This window comes from Aquarana catesbeiana, linkage group LG02, assembly GCF_042186555.1.
Source record: "Aquarana catesbeiana isolate 2022-GZ linkage group LG02, ASM4218655v1, whole genome shotgun sequence".
Classification (NCBI taxonomy): Eukaryota; Metazoa; Chordata; class Amphibia; order Anura; family Ranidae; genus Aquarana; species Aquarana catesbeiana.
In genome coordinates, this window is record NC_133325.1 from 524,757,754 (window position 1) to 524,776,892 (window position 19,139).

At 41.4% G+C, this 19,139-nt stretch overlaps 1 protein-coding gene across 4 annotated transcripts in view; it reads left to right on the forward strand.

Annotated features, from left to right (window-relative positions):
- The window catches only part of PIK3C2B (phosphatidylinositol-4-phosphate 3-kinase catalytic subunit type 2 beta), a 1,217,858-nt gene that overhangs the window by 778,111 nt on the left and 420,608 nt on the right, over nucleotides 1-19,139 (forward strand). For all 4 annotated transcript variants that reach the window (XM_073615832.1, XM_073615830.1, XM_073615833.1 and 1 more), the window contains one exon: nucleotides 17,578-17,766. In XM_073615832.1, coding sequence (XP_073471933.1) covers nucleotides 17,578-17,766 — 189 coding nt within the window. The remainder of the gene's footprint in view (nucleotides 1-17,577; nucleotides 17,767-19,139) is intronic.

Here is a 19,139-nt window from a genome sequence, read left to right on the forward strand (position 1 = left end):
AAAAAAGAAAACTGGATTTTAGTACTTATCTGTAAAATCCATTTTTGCCGTATATCACAGAACACTGAACAAAGAAAGGGAGACCAACTTGTTTAGGAGAGAGGCCGTGCCACGTCCAATATTACATAAACACAAGAAAAGGGGTTCCCCTAGATGGACTTTACCGGCACTTGCATGATAGAAAAAAGTTTTAGAAATAGAAACTATAATACATCATAAAAAAGTGTATGTTTTATTCAATTAGGAAGATACAAATATTAAAAACAAAGTGAATATCATCAGTAACAAAGCAGTACTAATAGGTAAATACATGAAACAGTCAAGTAATCAGCAATGGTGAAAAAAGACCTCTTTTCAAGCCCGACGCGTTTCGGGATGTTTAGTGTTTCTAGGGTCCTTCTTCAGGGGCATGATCGAAAAGAGGGGTTCATCTAAATATATTGAAAAAAATATATATAAATAAGACTGTAGGAGTGTAAACAGGGGTCAAATAGTACACAGGTTGTCAGTAGATATCCAATGGGGGGTTTTTAATGATCCAATGATCACCTACCTGGGAAAGTTCCATTAACTGCTTGTGGGAAGAAGTTTAAAAACACAAAGCCACTGAAAAAGAGCAGGGTGTCGGTGGGCAATTTAGGATGTAAAAGGTAATACGTGCTAATAATAGATGGTATAGGCTGCAAGAAGGTAGGCAGTAATCTCCATATAGGAGTATGGCACTATACCCATCCCGCCCGACCCGGGCATGCGCAAGCCAGAGCGGTAAGCTGAGGTCACAGGAAGGCGCCCCTAAAAATGAAAAAATTAAGGTACCTTAGCAGGAATACAATATATGTAAAGAATCAATGCAAAAATGACAGACCAAAAAAGTGCACAAAGGATATGCATCTATATTTCATATTAGAGTGGTAGCTGTCAAGTATATGCATATAAAAAAAAAAAAAAAAAACAAAAAAAAACAAAATAGTCAAGGCAGAGTAACAGAGGAGGGGCAGAAATAATGTACAAAAATAATAATGAAAAATAATAATATACTTTATAGAGAGCAGAGGTAATAAAAGTATGTATATATATGATAATTATTGAAGCAAAATTAGTGCATGTTGGAAAAAATGCCTAATTGGAGATATATAATGAGGAAGTATATGTTCAAATGAGTACATATATCCTAAGAGGTTTTTTGGTTAAAGGACTAAAATACTTGAGACAAAAATGGCATCAAGATATTAAATCCATATGTCAAGGACAAATGTGAACCTGAAAAGGCCGTGTGTATAAATTCCTATTAGCCTGCAGGAGATGGAGTATTACCATAGCAGGAAAGGAAGTAGTAACGAGACAAAAGACAATACATTCCTGTAGCCCGAGAGGAATGGGTACTAAGGAGGAGAAGTATAAAGCATCTATAATAATAATCTTTAAGAAGGAGAGGGATGAACAAAAAATGTAAGTAGATGAACATACCTATGAGGGTGAGAGTGTAGACACGGCCAGCCACGCAAACCTGCATCCAGCATGTAGAGCGCTATAGCAGGAAATGAGTGGGGCCTGTTTAAATATATGACAGGCTCCAATCAGCTGGCGTCAATAAGACGCACAGCTGTGTAGTGGAGGCCGTCAGCTGGGACGCCTAATAAAACCTCCCGAAGTGAGGGTGCGCGGCGCCGCCCCTACCGCGCATGCGCGAAAGCGCAATGACGTTGGAGCGACGTCGCGCACACCTGCCCCACCGGCACGGAAGTGCCCCTCCAGCGAACTGGGCATGCTCGCCGGAGTGGCAACATGGAGGCGGTGGGCGTGAGGCGGAGCCAACGCCCAGCAACCTCCCTAAATACCGCCCCAAGGATGTAGGTCTGGGGCGGTTTTCCGTGCCGGGCCACCGCTCTGGCCGCACACGCCTCGGGGGGGGCGGGGAGTGGGAAGGTTAGCCATAAAAAGAAAAACATATGGAAGTGTTTACATCCTAAGTAAGATGGAAAAAATACCACCGAAAAAGGGATATGGAAAAGTCAAAATAATAATATAGACATTTAGGACTACCTAAGACGGTGATAAATTAAAAAATGATGAATAGATGAAAGTTAAACATAAACCCTGCTGAATCTCAGGGGCCTTAATGGAAGTGTATGGAGAGGAAACTGGGACATGTCACAAGACGGTAAAATCTTGAACAAGGGGGGGTGAGCAAAATCGGATGTTGAACAATGTAATAGTGAAGTAAGCAGAAACGGATAGTAAGATCTCTTAATTCAGGACACTATAATAAGTAGAGACACCAACAAAGACATCCAATGAGGAGTCTGGCATAGGGTAACAAAGGACTAAACCACAGGTTGAAATACAATTAATACTAACACAAAATAGAGAACAGGCAATAGTATATATACAAGCATGAGGGGGTTCCTGGAGGGGAACCAACCCAGCTGATTGTGTGGATCTGATACGTGGTTCCCTATAATAAACCGATCAATATATGAGTGCACAGTAAAAGCACAGAAAAAAAAAAAAAAAAGGGGGAGAAGCAGGGAGGTATGTATGAGGCCAGACAATCAGCTGGGTGTACAAAGTTAAGTGTGATACCAAAAAATGGGACACAGCAAATGAGGGTACCCGTGATAGAAAATAGATAAAGGGGGGGGGGAGGGGAGAGGGGGGGAGGGAGGGAAGGGAGAAAGGGAACTGGAAATAGATGAAAGAAGGGAAAGGAATTATTTTTCCATTCCTCCAGAATTGAAGCCTTCTAAAAAGGGTTTAAAGCAAACAGCCTCATTAAGGCCCGGGGGTGTAGTGGCCTTTAATAAATGAATCCATTTTAGTTCTCGCTGGAGTAAAATTTTATTCCAGTCGCCCCCTCTGGGGTTGGGATGTATGCGATCCAAAATTAAAAACTTGATAACGGGAAACTTGCCCCCATGTACCAAGGCCACATGCCGACCCAGGGGGAGATCCGGGTCAGCTGTTTTCATAGACAGAATATGTCTATGCTCTTCGCCAGAACTCAAGTTTGGTCTTACCTATGTAAAAGCAACCGCAGTTACACTGGAGCAGATAAACCACTCCAGTGGTCCTGCAGTTGGCAAAATGTTTAGGAAAAAAAGTTTTCCCATTAGGGAGGGTAGGGTTTCTCTGGGTCAGCATGTAGCCACAGTAATGGCAAGTACCGCAGGCAAATGTACCCCTGTATTTACAATGAGTTGTTGTTAATCTAAATTCGCTGTTGGTGATTTTGTCCCTAATAGAGGTCGCTCTCCTAAATGTAAAAGCGGGTTTTTCTGGCACTAAATGGCCCAGACTAGGGTCGAGAACCAGTAAGTGCCAGTATCTTTCAATTATTCTTTTAGCTTGCTGGTGTTGTTGATTGTAGGTTGTAATTATACTAAGATGGCGTGGATCTCTTTGTTGTTTAGTAGAATGGAGAAGCGTTAGTCTGGGTTTGTCAATTGCTTTTTTAAAAGCCTTTTTTAGGGATTTGTGAGAGTATCCGCGTATTAGTAGTCTGTCTCGTAAGGCAGCGGCTTCTTTAAGAAAGGTTTCATTATCGGTGCAGTTGCGCTTGATCCTGATGTATTGCGAGTAGGGTATGGAATCAATTAAGGGTTTAGGATGGAAGCTAGCGGCATGTAATATGGTATTGCCAGCCGTGCTTTTTCTAAAAAGCTTCGTAGAAAGCTTGCCTAGTCCATCTTTGAAGACTTCGATGTCTAGGAAGGTTACATGAGTGTTGTTAAAGGACATAGTAAATGTCAAATTGAAGTCATTCTTATTCATCCTGGATATGAACTGCTCGAGTACATCCGGGGGGCCCTCCCAGACGACAAAAATGTCGTCTATATATCGATACCACCCCTGAATATGGCTAGTATATTGGGTGATGTTGTCATCTGAAAGGAGGGTTTTCTCCCACTCCCCCAGGTACAGGTTGGCATACGATGGGGCACAACACGTCCCCATCGCTACCCCCTGCACCTGGAGGTAGTGGGAGCCGAGGAAGGTGAAGACATTATGAGTGAGGATGTACTCGAGCAGCTCAATGATGAATTCGTTGTAAATGGGATCAGAGTCCAATTTTTTTTGAAGTATATGTCTGATTGCTGCCAAGCCTAGTTCATGTGGAATGGAGCTGTAAAGTGTCTCCACGTCAATGGTGACGAGGAGGGCTTGGTCTGAGACAGACAAATGGTCCAGGATTTGTAAAAAGTGGCTAGTGTCCTTTACATAAGAAGCCAAGGACACGACGAAAGGCCTAAGGTATTCATCAATCAATTTGCTAGCGTTGTCACTTATTGAGCCCACACCTGAAATTATGGGCCTACCCGGTGGATCTGTCAGGTTTTTATGCACTTTAGGGAGTGCATAGAAAGTGGGGGTCTTGGGAAAGTTGTTTCTCACAAAGGTCCAGGTGGCTTTACTAATTATATTGTTGAGAAATGCGGAGTCAACTATCTCGTAAAACTCTTTATTATATTTCTCAACAATGGAGGCTGGCATACGGCGGTACCAGTCCACATTGTTGAGAATTTTCTTACAAATCCTAATATAGTGCTCATTGTCCAAGACTACCACATTCCCTCCCTTGTCAGATGGTTTGATAGTAACTGTGTTATTAGCCTTCAGAGAATCTAACGCCTGTAGTTCTCCTGGGCTAAGATTGGAAGGTCCTTTCTTTTTTATTTTGAGTTTGTCTAGGTCGTTGTTAACCAGTTTGAGAAAAGCTGCTGCATTCGGACATGTACTAGGTGGCGGGTACAGATCAGATTTTTTCTTTAATTTTGAAGCACCTGAATGTGCTGGAGCAACAGGGTCATCCATTTGTTGGAGGATACGAGAGAGATCTATTTGATCAATCAGATCAGTTGTATCACTTTCCTCCAATAACGCCACCAATTGGTCTAGGGCTCGATTTTCTTGAGGGGTAAAGTTGTTTTTGGTATCTTGTTTTTGGTAAAGTTTTTTGAGAATTATTTTGCGGATAAATAATTGGAGGTCTTTGTATAGTTCGAACTTGTCTAGCGTATAATTCGGACAAAAATGTAATCCTTTTTTCAAAATGGAAGTCTCATATTCTGAGAGGGGATGGGAAGACAAATTGATTATGCTTAGGTCCGTGTCGGAATGAATAGGGGTGATAGGGGGGAAAGTCATAGTGTCATTTGTGTGTACGTGTTTAAGTTTGGTGGAGGTGGTTTGAGACCGGCCAATACCAGATCTAAAAAAGATCACGGAACCTCATGCAGATTCTGATAGATGAATACACAAAGAGATCTCTGGCATTGGACATTGAAATCACTAAAACTTGCGAACAACTCCAAAAATTTAAGACACACCAATCAGTTTCCACTAAAGAAAAAAAACTTAAAATCCATTTGGAGTCTTTCAATAAAAATATTCTCATAAAAAAAAACTTTAAATTCCACAGGGACAAGAATGCATTTGAGGCCGGTAAGTCCTATAAATGGAACCAAATCAATAAAATTCCCAGAAATTTGAATATACCTTCGAAATCTTCTTCTAACAAACCACTGCCTAACATCCCCCCACTCATCACTTCTAAAGCAAAACCTCCCTTTGGGACCAAACGCCAATTGTCAGGCGACTCTATCCAAGACCAGAAACCTAAAAAATCTATTTCGGATAAAATATCCAATCCCCTTATCCCGACCCTTCCCGATAACACCACTAAGGGATTGTTGCCCAATCTCTTGACACAGGCACATCCACCTCCTCATCTTCAGGACCCCACCACCACACATGAGCCTAATCGCAACGATCCTTCTTTTTTAGATCTGGTATTGGCCGGTCTCAAACCACCTCCACCAAACTTAAACACGTACACACAAATGACACTATGACTTTCCCCCCTATCACCCCTATTCATTCCGACACGAACCTAAGCATAATCAATTTGTCTTCCCATCCCCTCTCAGAATATGAGACTTCCATTTTGAAAAAAGGATTAAATTTTTGTCCGAATTATACGCTAGACAAGTTCGAACTATACAAAGACCTCCAATTATTTATCCGCAAAATAATTCTCAAAAAACTTTACCAAAAACAAGATACCAAAAACAACTTTACCCCTCAAGAAAATCGAGCCCTAGACCAATTGGTGGCGTTATTGGAGGAAAGTGATACAACTGATCTGATTGATCAAATAGATCTCTCTCGTATCCTCCAACAAATGGATGACCCTGTTGCTCCAGCACATTCAGGTGCTTCAAAATTAAAGAAAAAATCTGATCTGTACCCGCCACCTAGTACATGTCCGAATGCAGCAGCTTTTCTCAAACTGGTTAACAACGACCTAGACAAACTCAAAATAAAAAAGAAAGGACCTTCCAATCTTAGCCCAGGAGAACTACAGGCGTTAGATTCTCTGAAGGCTAATAACACAGTTACTATCAAACCATCTGACAAGGGAGGGAATGTGGTAGTCTTGGACAATGAGCACTATATTAGGATTTGTAAGAAAATTCTCAACAATGTGGACTGGTACCGCTGTATGCCAGCCTCCATTGTTGAGAAATATAATAAAGAGTTTTACGAGATAGTTGACTCCGCATTTCTCAACAATATAATTAGTAAAGCCACCTGGACCTTTGTGAGAAACAACTTTCCCAAGACCCCCACTTTCTATGCACTCCCTAAAGTGCATAAAAACCTGACAGATCCACCGGGTAGGCCCATAATTTCAGGTGTGGGCTCAATAAGTGACAACGCTAGCAAATTGATTGATGAATACCTTAGGCCTTTCGTCGTGTCCTTGGCTTCTTATGTAAAGGACACTAGCCACTTTTTACAAATCCTGGACCATTTGTCTGTCTCAGACCAAGCCCTCCTCGTCACCATTGACGTGGAGACACTTTACAGCTCCATTCCACATGAACTAGGCTTGGCAGCAATCAGACATATACTTCAAAAAAAATTGGACTCTGATCCCATTTACAACGAATTCATCATTGAGCTGCTCGAGTACATCCTCACTCATAATGTCTTCACCTTCCTCGGCTCCCACTACCTCCAGGTGCAGGGGGTAGCGATGGGGACGTGTTGTGCCCCATCGTATGCCAACCTGTACCTGGGGGAGTGGGAGAAAACCCTCCTTTCAGATGACAACATCACCCAATATACTAGCCATATTCAGGGGTGGTATCGATATATAGACGACATTTTTGTCGTCTGGGAGGGCCCCCCGGATGTACTCGAGCAGTTCATATCCAGGATGAATAAGAATGACTTCAATTTGACATTTACTATGTCCTTTAACAACACTCATGTAACCTTCCTAGACATCGAAGTCTTCAAAGATGGACTAGGCAAGCTTTCTACGAAGCTTTTTAGAAAAAGCACGGCTGGCAATACCATATTACATGCCGCTAGCTTCCATCCTAAACCCTTAATTGATTCCATACCCTACTCGCAATACATCAGGATCAAGCGCAACTGCACCGATAATGAAACCTTTCTTAAAGAAGCCGCTGCCTTACGAGACAGACTACTAATACGCGGATACTCTCACAAATCCCTAAAAAAGGCTTTTAAAAAAGCAATTGACAAACCCAGACTAACGCTTCTCCATTCTACTAAACAACAAAGAGATCCACGCCATCTTAGTATAATTACAACCTACAATCAACAACACCAGCAAGCTAAAAGAATAATTGAAAGATACTGGCACTTACTGGTTCTCGACCCTAGTCTGGGCCATTTAGTGCCAGAAAAACCCGCTTTTACATTTAGGAGAGCGACCTCTATTAGGGACAAAATCACCAACAGCGAATTTAGATTAACAACAACTCATTGTAAATACAGGGGTACATTTGCCTGCGGTACTTGCCATTACTGTGGCTACATGCTGACCCAGAGAAACCCTACCCTCCCTAATGGGAAAACTTTTTTTCCTAAACATTTTGCCAACTGCAGGACCACTGGAGTGGTTTATCTGCTCCAGTGTAACTGCGGTTGCTTTTACATAGGTAAGACCAAACTTGAGTTCTGGCGAAGAGCATATAGACATATTCTGTCTATGAAAACAGCTGACCCGGATCTCCCCCTGGGTCGGCATGTGGCCTTGGTACATGGGGGCAAGTTTCCCGTTATCAAGTTTTTAATTTTGGATCGCATACATCCCAACCCCAGAGGGGGCGACTGGAATAAAATTTTACTCCAGCGAGAACTAAAATGGATTCATTTATTAAAGGCCACTACACCCCCGGGCCTCAATGAGGCTGTTTGCTTTAAACCCTTTTTAGAAGGCTTCAATTCTGGAGGAATGGAAAAATAATTCCTTTCCCTTCTTTCATCTATTTCCAGTTCCCTTTCTCCCTTCCCTCCCCCCCCCCTCCCCCCCTCCCCCCCCCCCTTTATCTATTTTCTATCACGGGTACCCTCATTTGCTGTGTCCCATTTTTTGGTATCACACTTAACTTTGTACACCCAGCTGATTGTCTGGCCTCATACATACCTCCCTGCTTCTCCCCTTTTTTTTTTTTTTTTTTCTGTGCTTTTACTGTGCACTCATATATTGATCGGTTTATTATAGGGAACCACGTATCAGATCCACACAATCAGCTGGGTTGGTTCCCCTCCAGGAACCCCCTCATGCTTGTATATATACTATTGCCTGTTCTCTATTTTGCGTTAGTATTAATTGTATTTCAACCTGTGGTTTAGTCCTTTGTTACCCTATGCCAGACTCCTCATTGGATGTCTTTGTTGGTGTCTCTACTTATTATAGTGTCCTGAATTAAGAGATCTTACTATCCGTTTCTGCTTACTTCACTATTACATTGTTCAACATCCGATTTTGCTCACCCCCCCTTGTTCAAGATTTTACCGTCTTGTGACATGTCCCAGTTTCCTCTCCATACACTTCCATTAAGGCCCCTGAGATTCAGCAGGGTTTATGTTTAACTTTCATCTATTCATCATTTTTTAATTTATCACCGTCTTAGGTAGTCCTAAATGTCTATATTATTATTTTGACTTTTCCATATCCCTTTTTCGGTGGTATTTTTTCCATCTTACTTAGGATGTAAACACTTCCATATGTTTTTCTTTTTATGGCTAACCTTCCCACTCCCCGCCCCCCCCGAGGCGTGTGCGGCCAGAGCGGTGGCCCGGCACGGAAAACCGCCCCAGACCTACATCCTTGGGGCGGTATTTAGGGAGGTTGCTGGGCATTGGCTCCGCCTCACGCCCACCGCCTCCATGTTGCCACTCCGGCGAGCATGCCCAGTTCGCTGGAGGGGCACTTCCGTGCCGGTGGGGCAGGTGTGCGCGACGTCGCTCCAACGTCATTGCGCTTTCGCGCATGCGCGGTAGGGGCGGCGCCGCGCACCCTCACTTCGGGAGGTTTTATTAGGCGTCCCAGCTGACGGCCTCCACTACACAGCTGTGCGTCTTATTGACGCCAGCTGATTGGAGCCTGTCATATATTTAAACAGGCCCCACTCATTTCCTGCTATAGCGCTCTACATGCTGGATGCAGGTTTGCGTGGCTGGCCGTGTCTACACTCTCACCCTCATAGGTATGTTCATCTACTTACATTTTTTGTTCATCCCTCTCCTTCTTAAAGATTATTATTATAGATGCTTTATACTTCTCCTCCTTAGTACCCATTCCTCTCGGGCTACAGGAATGTATTGTCTTTTGTCTCGTTACTACTTCCTTTCCTGCTATGGTAATACTCCATCTCCTGCAGGCTAATGGGAATTTATACACACGGCCTTTTCAGGTTCACATTTGTCCTTGACATATGGATTTAATATCTTGATGCCATTTTTGTCTCAAGTATTTTAGTCCTTTAACCAAAAAACCTCTTAGGATATATGTACTCATTTGAACATATACTTCCTCATTATATATCTCCAATTAGGCATTTTTTCCAACATGCACTAATTTTGCTTCAATAATTATCATATATATACATACTTTTATTACCTCTGCTCTCTATAAAGTATATTATTATTTTTCATTATTATTTTTGTACATTATTTCTGCCCCTCCTCTGTTACTCTGCCTTGACTATTTTGTTTTTTTTTTTTGTTTTTTTTTTTTTATATGCATATACTTGACAGCTACCACTCTAATATGAAATATAGATGCATATCCTTTGTACACTTTTTTGGTCTGTCATTTTTGCATTGATTCTTTACATATATTGTATTCCTGCTAAGGTACCTTAATTTTTTCATTTTTAGGGGCGCCTTCCTGTGACCTCAGCTTACCGCTCTGGCTTGCGCATGCCCGGGTCGGGCGGGATGGGTATAGTGCCATACTCCTATATGGAGATTACTGCCTACCTTCTTGCAGCCTATACCATCTATTATTAGCACTTATTACCTTTTACATCCTAAATTGCCCACCGACACCCTGCTCTTTTTCAGTGGCTTTGTGTTTTTAAACTTCTTCCCACAAGCAGTTAATGGAACTTTCCCAGGTAGGTGATCATTGGATCATTAAAAACCCCCCATTGGATATCTACTGACAACCTGTGTACTATTTGACCCCTGTTTACACTCCTACAGTCTTATTTATATATATTTTTTTCAATATATTTAGATGAACCCCTCTTTTCGATCATGCCCCTGAAGAAGGACCCTAGAAACACTAAACACCCCGAAACGCGTCGGGCTTGAAAAGAGGTCTTTTTTCACCATTGCTGATTACTTGACTGTTTCATGTATTTACCTATTAGTACTGCTTTGTTACTGATGATATTCACTTTGTTTTTAATATTTGTATCTTCCTAATTGAATAAAACATACACTTTTTTATGATGTATTATAGTTTCTATTTCTAAAACTTTTTTCTATCATGCAAGTGCCGGTAAAGTCCATCTAGGGGAACCCCTTTTCTTGTGTTTATATCACAGAACACAGAGGTCCCTCCCCCCTCCCTCTTTCTGCTGTTTATTGCTTGCTAAAACTGAGGAGCTCCTGAAGTGTGATGGTTTATGTAGGGGGAGACTTCCTGTCTGTTTGGTCAACCAGTGTCCATTCACCTATAGGTGGCGCATAGCCCAGGTAGTCATGATTACAGCCTGCTCTGTGTCCCATGATGTATTCCAAGAAATGGATTTTACACACAAGTACAAAAATGCAGTTTTATAGTGGTTAACACTTCTGACCAATATAAAGTTTTGGGTGTCCCTGGAGCACATGGGTACTGTCCCCACCTTTTACAAGCTGTTTCTGCTTTACGGTTGTTTCCAAACAATAAAAAGAGAGCAAAATTGGGGAACTTTAAATGAGGTAATGATCTAATAGAATCATATACTTCCATCCCTGTGTATATGAAAAAAGGAGAGGAGGGTGGAACTTTAAAGGAATCATGAGGTTGCAAATGAAAAGAAATTGGTCAATAGCTTGTATTCATGTATATTTTTTATCAAACGCAAAATAATACATATTAAAGGTAAATATCTCAGTAAAATTCATATATATACATACATATATTGATAATAGCCCATAACCGTTGTGAGGGGTTGCAACCTAATAAATTCTCTATTCCATATTAAATATTGTTTGGGTAAAACTTGCATAGTTGCAAAAAGTTAATGTAGAATCCTATAACCACATGATTCATATATGAGAAAATTTGCATAAAAGATCTTGTAAACACATGATGGAATATAACACGGCATCTATAAAGTTTGATGCATTTTGTGGACTGATCCACTCTTCAGGAGCAGGCACATGCTGTATGTCTGTAATATAATGCATAGATTTCTGCATAGTTTTAACTAGATCAAAAAGAAAGCCAAAAAGGCTGGGGGACCCCCCTTATAGTTTGCTTACAAAACAGCTGTGTATTGAGGGTATGGCACTGAGAGCAGGGAGCCCCTGGGGGCATCATTTCCGGTGTTCAATCGATTTGTGCCTTCTGTTGAAAAGTGCCCGCGCATTCGTGGAGCGGAAGGCCATTCCAGCTGATTTCCCAATCAGCTGGAGTGACGTCACCATAGCACATGCGCACATCATAGGAGGCTTTTTTTGACGGGAGATATCATTTGACGGGCACATTTGAAAGCAATGCAAAGAGCGGAGGGACACCGTAGTTGTCACATTGTGCCTCGCTGTTGCAGGGCGGGTTGTGGGTGTGTTGAAGGGCTGTTTTTTTCTGTGTTTCAACCCACCCTTAGACACAGGCAAAACCCACCGCTCAACACACCAAACCCGCCCTCCAGCACAGACAAAACCGGACCTTGGGCACACTCTAAACCCGCCCCGCAACAGTGAGGCACAGTATGACAAATACAGTGTCCCTCCGCTGTTTGCATAGCATTCAGTTGTGGCTGTCATTGTATCCCTCATCAAAAAAAAGCCTCCTACGATATGTGCATGTGCTATGGTCAAATCACGCTAGATGATTGGAAAATCAGCTGGAGTGCCCTTCTGATCTGCACATGCGCGGGCAATTTTCGACGGCGGCACAAATCGCCAGAACACTGGGAACTGTGTTAGTGTGAACCGTGCAATACTATTGACCAATAAATTTTTATTTGCAATCGCGTGATTCATTTAAAGCCCCACCCTCGTCTCCTGTTATAAACACAATGGCCAAAACAACCTCTGTAGGTTTCTGTATGTTCTAGGTAGGATAAGTAATTTCCCTTAAATAGACTAGATAATTTGGTTAGTACATTAGTGCTGTGTGGAGTGGTATCTTAAACTTGAGTTGTCCTCAGTTACTGCTTTTTCCCTTTGCCTTCTCTTACTTTCACTTTGTTCCCTAGCAATATTTGCCTGCCACCTGCCCTAAACCCCAGCCTGCCTGACCCCGCTCCTGCTTTGTAACTTTTCTCTCGTGTTTTCTTCTGCCTACAAGTCATCTGTCACCCTCTAGTGACACAGAGGATCCACCACATTACATGACATGGGTTGATAATAAGACGGCACAATAAACACTGCTTGCTTTGTGGTGGCTTTGTCTGTATAAAACCTAAACTGAACTATCGGTCAGTCTTTCATTACTTTTTTATGCAAGTTGCATCCAGAGCTATTTTGTTCTGTAAACAGGCTGTGTTTCCCACTAAAGAACAAAGGGAATGTGAAAAGGAACCTAAATCTTTACTTGCTGGCTCAGCAAGTAAATGCAAAATAGGAAACATTTCTATAAATCCCATTTAACAGAAAATGAGATTTACTGACATTTAGCTAACCAGCAGAATGTAGGAAACTAGTACACTCAGAAGAATAGATAAATATGAAAATGCAACATCCCAATCCTAAATAATTAGAAATAAGGCTTTTTTTCAGATATAGTTTTAGCAGTGACACATATTTTTTTTATCAGACGGTACTAAGCCTGCTTTGACAGACAGACGTAGCAGCGGCAACAGATCTAAAAGCCATTGGCAGATACCATCTTAAAAATGCAGGTAAAGCAGCTTGGTAAAAAAAAAATGAATTGGCACAAGTTTTATGGTTTGGTTTGATTCATTTTTTCTTGTGTTTTTTATTCTATTTTATTTTTTCACAGCACCACCCTTGTTTGTCTTAAAAGGTAGAAAAAAAAATCAAAACGTCACCACCCCACAAGCCTCACACAACCATCCTCCCATCCCCTTATTTCTGATTCTTTCAAAAATATTTAAACTATAGCCCTCGGATATGTTTAATTAGACATTGATGAGTGGCAGGGCTGAAAGTAAGCTAATACAATAAGCCCAAATAAGGAAGCTATAAAAATTTAGAGTGCAGCATCTGAGACACCGCATCCAAAACATTTTTTCACTGACGGGTCAGTATGTAAGCAGATTGAATGGGTCCATATTGGGAGAGACAAAGCAAGTTTTATCCAGAAAGAAAATCAGAAAAGTTGACCAGCAAATGGCCAGTACATGAGCAACTTGAACTGCCCAAATTAAGAAGAACAAGCAATAAAAATTATAGGGCAGCATTTGAGACAATATGTCTAGAGAATTGTGCACTGTCAGAAAAGTATGTGAGCACTTAAACTCTTACTAAACCCACACCAGTAAAACCAGTCTGTATATGCAGTAAAGCATGCTTGTTATACTCACTGTGGAACCAAAGGGGTTAATCATCTGCATTGTGTAAAAAGGCTGTTTGATCCTGTCTTCTCTATTCCTCCCCGTATTTTACTGTCCCCAATCCATCTGCTGATGGTACAGAGCCTTGGAGGAACTGTGCACATTCTCAGTTTGGTGTATATTGCAAGATAGTTTTTTTTTTAATGTGATCAGCACAGGGCCAATTAGCACTGTCCAGACAAGAGGGTCAGGGGTCATGCAGCCTCATAGGACATTTAGAGGAGAATGAAAACTCCTCCTACAAGCTTTAACCAGTGCTGGGCCGGACACTGATAGAAGTTACAAGACTGCTATATACTGCTAATGAGAAAAGGTATTTAGCGGTTTATATTTACTAAAATAATTGCATTTCCATATTCTTTGTACTGTGGGAGACCAGGTATCCTGGGTTTATTATTTAAGAAGCTTTGCAGCTGATACTTACCGTAGTTGTGAAAAAATTGTAATGTCAGGCAGTTTGTGAGCAAGTGAATTGGCTAGAAAATTTGGACATTCAAGGCATGCACTTCCATGCAAAGGGAATGAATAGGACGTAAAGTTACCAGTAGGTGGTAATTCTTGCCTCTCTTGATTTTAATAATGCAGCATTTTAATTTATAATTTGTAATCTGTTACATCTGAAGCTGGTGTTTGATGGTCAGTGGAGATCCAGGCCTGTTTTACAAAAGTCAGCCAGTCCATGCTGTTGGGGGACATGCTTCTCCATGGCAAATTTTCTTGCTGCAGGCCCTCTCAGAAAGCACACAGCAAGCCACTACTTTCTGTTCATTATGGACTAACGCTGGCCAGTGGTCCATTCTTGGCCCCCAATAGTTCCTTGCTTTTCAACAGCCCTGTAACCAATGTAGTCACTGATTATGGGGTGATTGGTGCCTATAGACATGCCTACCTGCTGCAACAGCTGAGAAAGGCACTTTTTTGGAGGCAATTGCCTAGCTTCAGTGTGTAAACTATAGCGTTATGGGGGTTGTATGTGTGGTGCTTTGGTACGCACTATTTATCCCACGGCAGTTCGGCAGCTTCCTACTTACAAAGGGCATTTCCAGTGCTTGTGTCAGCAACAACTACTTATTTTATTTTTTAAATGGCCCTAGCAACACAAGAATAAATAAAATCTGTTTGACATGCTTCTAAAACACAGGTCTGCTTCATCATAAACCTAAAAGATACACATATAACATGTCATATAAAGTCCAACCTACAGAGTATTAGTACATATAATCCACTCCCAGTGTGCCACTCTTTATACATCCAATGCTGTGGATCAATGTGACCTTGGATTTATTTTTCAGCATGATGGACTATAATTGCACATAGATGTATTGGTGGATGATATTCAATGGGAAATAGTCTCCCCCAGCATATGCATATGAATAAACCAGAGTTGGGGTTTGCATGTGGAGAAGCTACTATAGAACATTTTTCTGCAAATCCCACTACCAAATCATTTGTGCAGATCACATGAGGATCATTATAGTTATATGCAGACCCCACTATGGTTTGCATATGAATGCACTGTGGGCACAATGTACGGGGGCAGAGCATTTGCACAGGACAGTGGAACTGAGCTGAAAATGTGGGACAGTCCCACGCAATCCAGAACTTTTGGGACGTAATGCTGATACAGATGTGTTCTAATTGTGCATTTCTGATAGCCAGTAAATGTAGTTTTGCTAGTGTATATACAGGTGCATCTCTAATATTAGAATATCATCAAAACATTTATTTCAGTAATTCAATTAAAAAAGTGAAACTCATATATTCTTTAGATCCATTACACACAGAGTGATATATTTCAAGCATTTCTTACTTTTAATGGTTATGGCTTACAGATGGTGAAAACTCAAAATTCAGTATCTCAGAAAATTTGAATGTTAGATAAGACCAATATAAAAAAAAGTTTTTTTAATACAGAAATGTTGGCTTACTAAAAAGTATGTCCATGTACAGTATAGTATGCACCCAATACTTGGTCGGGGCTCCTTTTGCAGGAAATACTGCACCAATGCGGCATGGCATGGATTATAGTATGCACTCAATACTTGGTTGGGGCTCCTTTTGCAGGAATTACTGCACCAATGCGGCGTGGCATGGACGCGATCAGCCTGTGGCACTGGTGAGGTGTTATGGAAGCTCAGGTTGCTTTTATAGTGGCCTTCATTTCCTCTGCATTATTGGGTCTGGTGTCTCTCATCTTCTTCTTGACAATACCCCACAGGCTCTCTATGGGGTTTAGGTCAGGCGAGTTTGCTGGCCAATCAAGCACAGTAATTTCATGATCATTAAACCAGGTATTGGTACTTTTGGCAGTATGGGCAGGTGCCAAGTCCTGCTGGAGAATTAAATCAGCATCTCCATAAAGCTGGTCAGCAGAGGGAAGCATGAAGTGCTCTATAATTTCTTTTTACAGGGCTGCACTGACTTTGGACATGATAAAACACAGTGGACCAACCCCAGCAGATTAAATGGCTCCCCAAATCATCACTGACTGTGGAAACTTCACACTGGGCCTCATGCAATTTTGATTTTGTGCCTCTCTACTCTTCCTCCAGACTCTGGGACCTTGAGTTCCAAATTAAATGCAAAATGTACTTTCATTCCGAAAAGAGGACTTTGGACCACTGAGCAAACAATCCAGTCCTTTTTCTCCTTAGCACTGGTAAGACGCTTCTGACGTTGTCTCTGGTTCAGGAGTGGCTTGATACAAGGAATGCAACAGTTGTAGCCCATGTCCTGGATACATCTGTGTGGTGGCTCTTGAAGCACTGACACCAGCCATAGTCCACTCCTGAATCTCCCCCAAATTCTTAAATGGGCGTTGCTTCAAAATCCTCTCAAGGCAGCGGTTATCCCTGTTGCTTGTGCACTTTTTTTCTACCACACTTTTTCCTTCCACTCAACTTTCCATTAATATGCTTGGATACAGCACTCTGTGAACAGCCAACTTCTTTAGCAATGATATGGGACTTACCCTCCTTCTGGAGGGTATCAATGACTGTCTTCTGGACAACTGTCAAGTCAGCAGTCTTCCCCATGATTGTGTAACCTACTGAACCAGCCTTAGAGACAATTTAAAGGCTCCAGAAACCTTTACAAGTGTTTTGAGGTAATTAGTTGATTAGAGTGTGACACCATGAGTCTACAATATTGAATTTTTTCACAACATTCTAATTTTCTGAGATACTGAATTTTGTGTTTTTACTAGCTTTAAGCCATAATCATCAACATTAAGAAAGAAATGCTTGAAATAGATCACTCTGTGTGTAATGTATCTATATAATATATGAGTTTTACTTTTTTAATTTAATTACTAAAATAAATTAACTTTTTGATAATCAAATTTTTTGAGATGCACCTGTATGTGTTGTGGGTTGGTACAGCATGTGGACTGATTGTGAAAGTTTGCATTATTGGTGCTGTAAAAAAAAACCATAATAAGCTGTTTATTTGTTTCTGTCATTTGTCTACATTTTCTATTATATAATCAGTCACATTGTATTGCTTTGTTATATTCTAGGCTGACAGATGTGGATAAAAAACGATTGTGGGAAATGCGCTATTACTGCTATTCTGAATTCAGCTCTCTTCCCTTGGTGCTGGCCAGTGCACCTAGCTGGCAATGGGCATGCTTGCCAGATATATATGGCTTACTGGACAATTGGACTCAAATGAAACATCAAGATGCTCTGGGGCTGCTTCATGCCACGTATGTGATAGCACTGCTAATTCTATTTGTTATATATTTTAGTTACATTTATTATCTAGTTTTAACTATGCATGAGCTAAAATGCATCTATAAAAATGTGATCATCTTCTTCTTTCATTAAATTGTTTTGAAGCTCCCTTGCTGCTAGATTTATCCCAGTTACAGCAAAAAAGAAAGGCATTTATATTTACAGCTGTGTAACCATTCCTTTAAAAAGGGGAAAAGGTTTTGTGTGTAGGTACTAATTGGTAGTGAACTAGGCACTCCACTCACCACCACTTTCGCTAAGTTAAATGTATCAGGATCCAACCTTTTTTCAGTTTTGGTAAACGTTAAAATCCCTGTCAGGTTTTTTTTGCCTGTTTCCCTCACCTCTCACCCCTGAGAAGTTTGAGGAAATATTTTCAAAGTCAAGGGATGGTCTCCCAGTCGGTGCACAGACAGCAATAAAAACCTGCCATGGCAAAACCATACAAGTTCTGGTTGATATTTACTTTTCTGTAGCTTTCAGGATTCTTTGAACTGCAGACACCTGGAGATGCTTTCAATACCCATAGTTTTCAGGTTTGCTGATGACATGATCACTGTGACAGCCAGTCACATTGACCACATGATCAGGAAAACCCATGTACCACCTCTGGGGTTACAAGTTCCCAAAAAGCCAGCTCTCGCTAGTGGAAATGGGATAGATGTATAGACAGTGAGGGGAATTTCCAAAGACTTTGCCAGACAGTATCTGGAGCAGGCATGCATGGCAACCAGTCATCTTTCATTTTCAAAATTTAACAAGCTGAATAGTTACCATGCACAACTGCTCCAGATACCGCTAATGTTTTGTTAAATTCCCCACAATAAAGCTACTTTATGCTCTGTTGGCAAAGTTGAACAATCTCTTCACCGTGTGCCACAAAACATGCCTTTCTATTGGCCTCTGAGGAACACGTGTTGCAGTGTATGATGTGGGATTTGGGGGAAAGGTTTGGGGAGTTTCACTGCATGCTTTGAGTAGCTTGGCACCCAACAGTGGCTGCTGTTAGCAATATATATGTCAGGGCTCAAAATTTCAAGTCCTGAGCTACTAGTCAGGCCTCAAGGGTTACTCGCCACCAGTTGCCCCACCCAACCCCTACCCTGCCCCGCCCCTAATTCTGCTCCTAAACACACCCTCATAAATTATCTCATGAAATGACACTTAAATGTTTTATGCATAATTGAGTTACAAAAATAAATATTAACAACAACTTTATCAGTGCCCCTCACTCAGCACAGCCTCACCAGTGCCCACCAATGCAGCCTCACCTGTGTCCACCATTGCAGCCTCACCTGTGCCCACCATTGCAGGCACAGTGGTGCCCACCATTGCAGCCTCACTG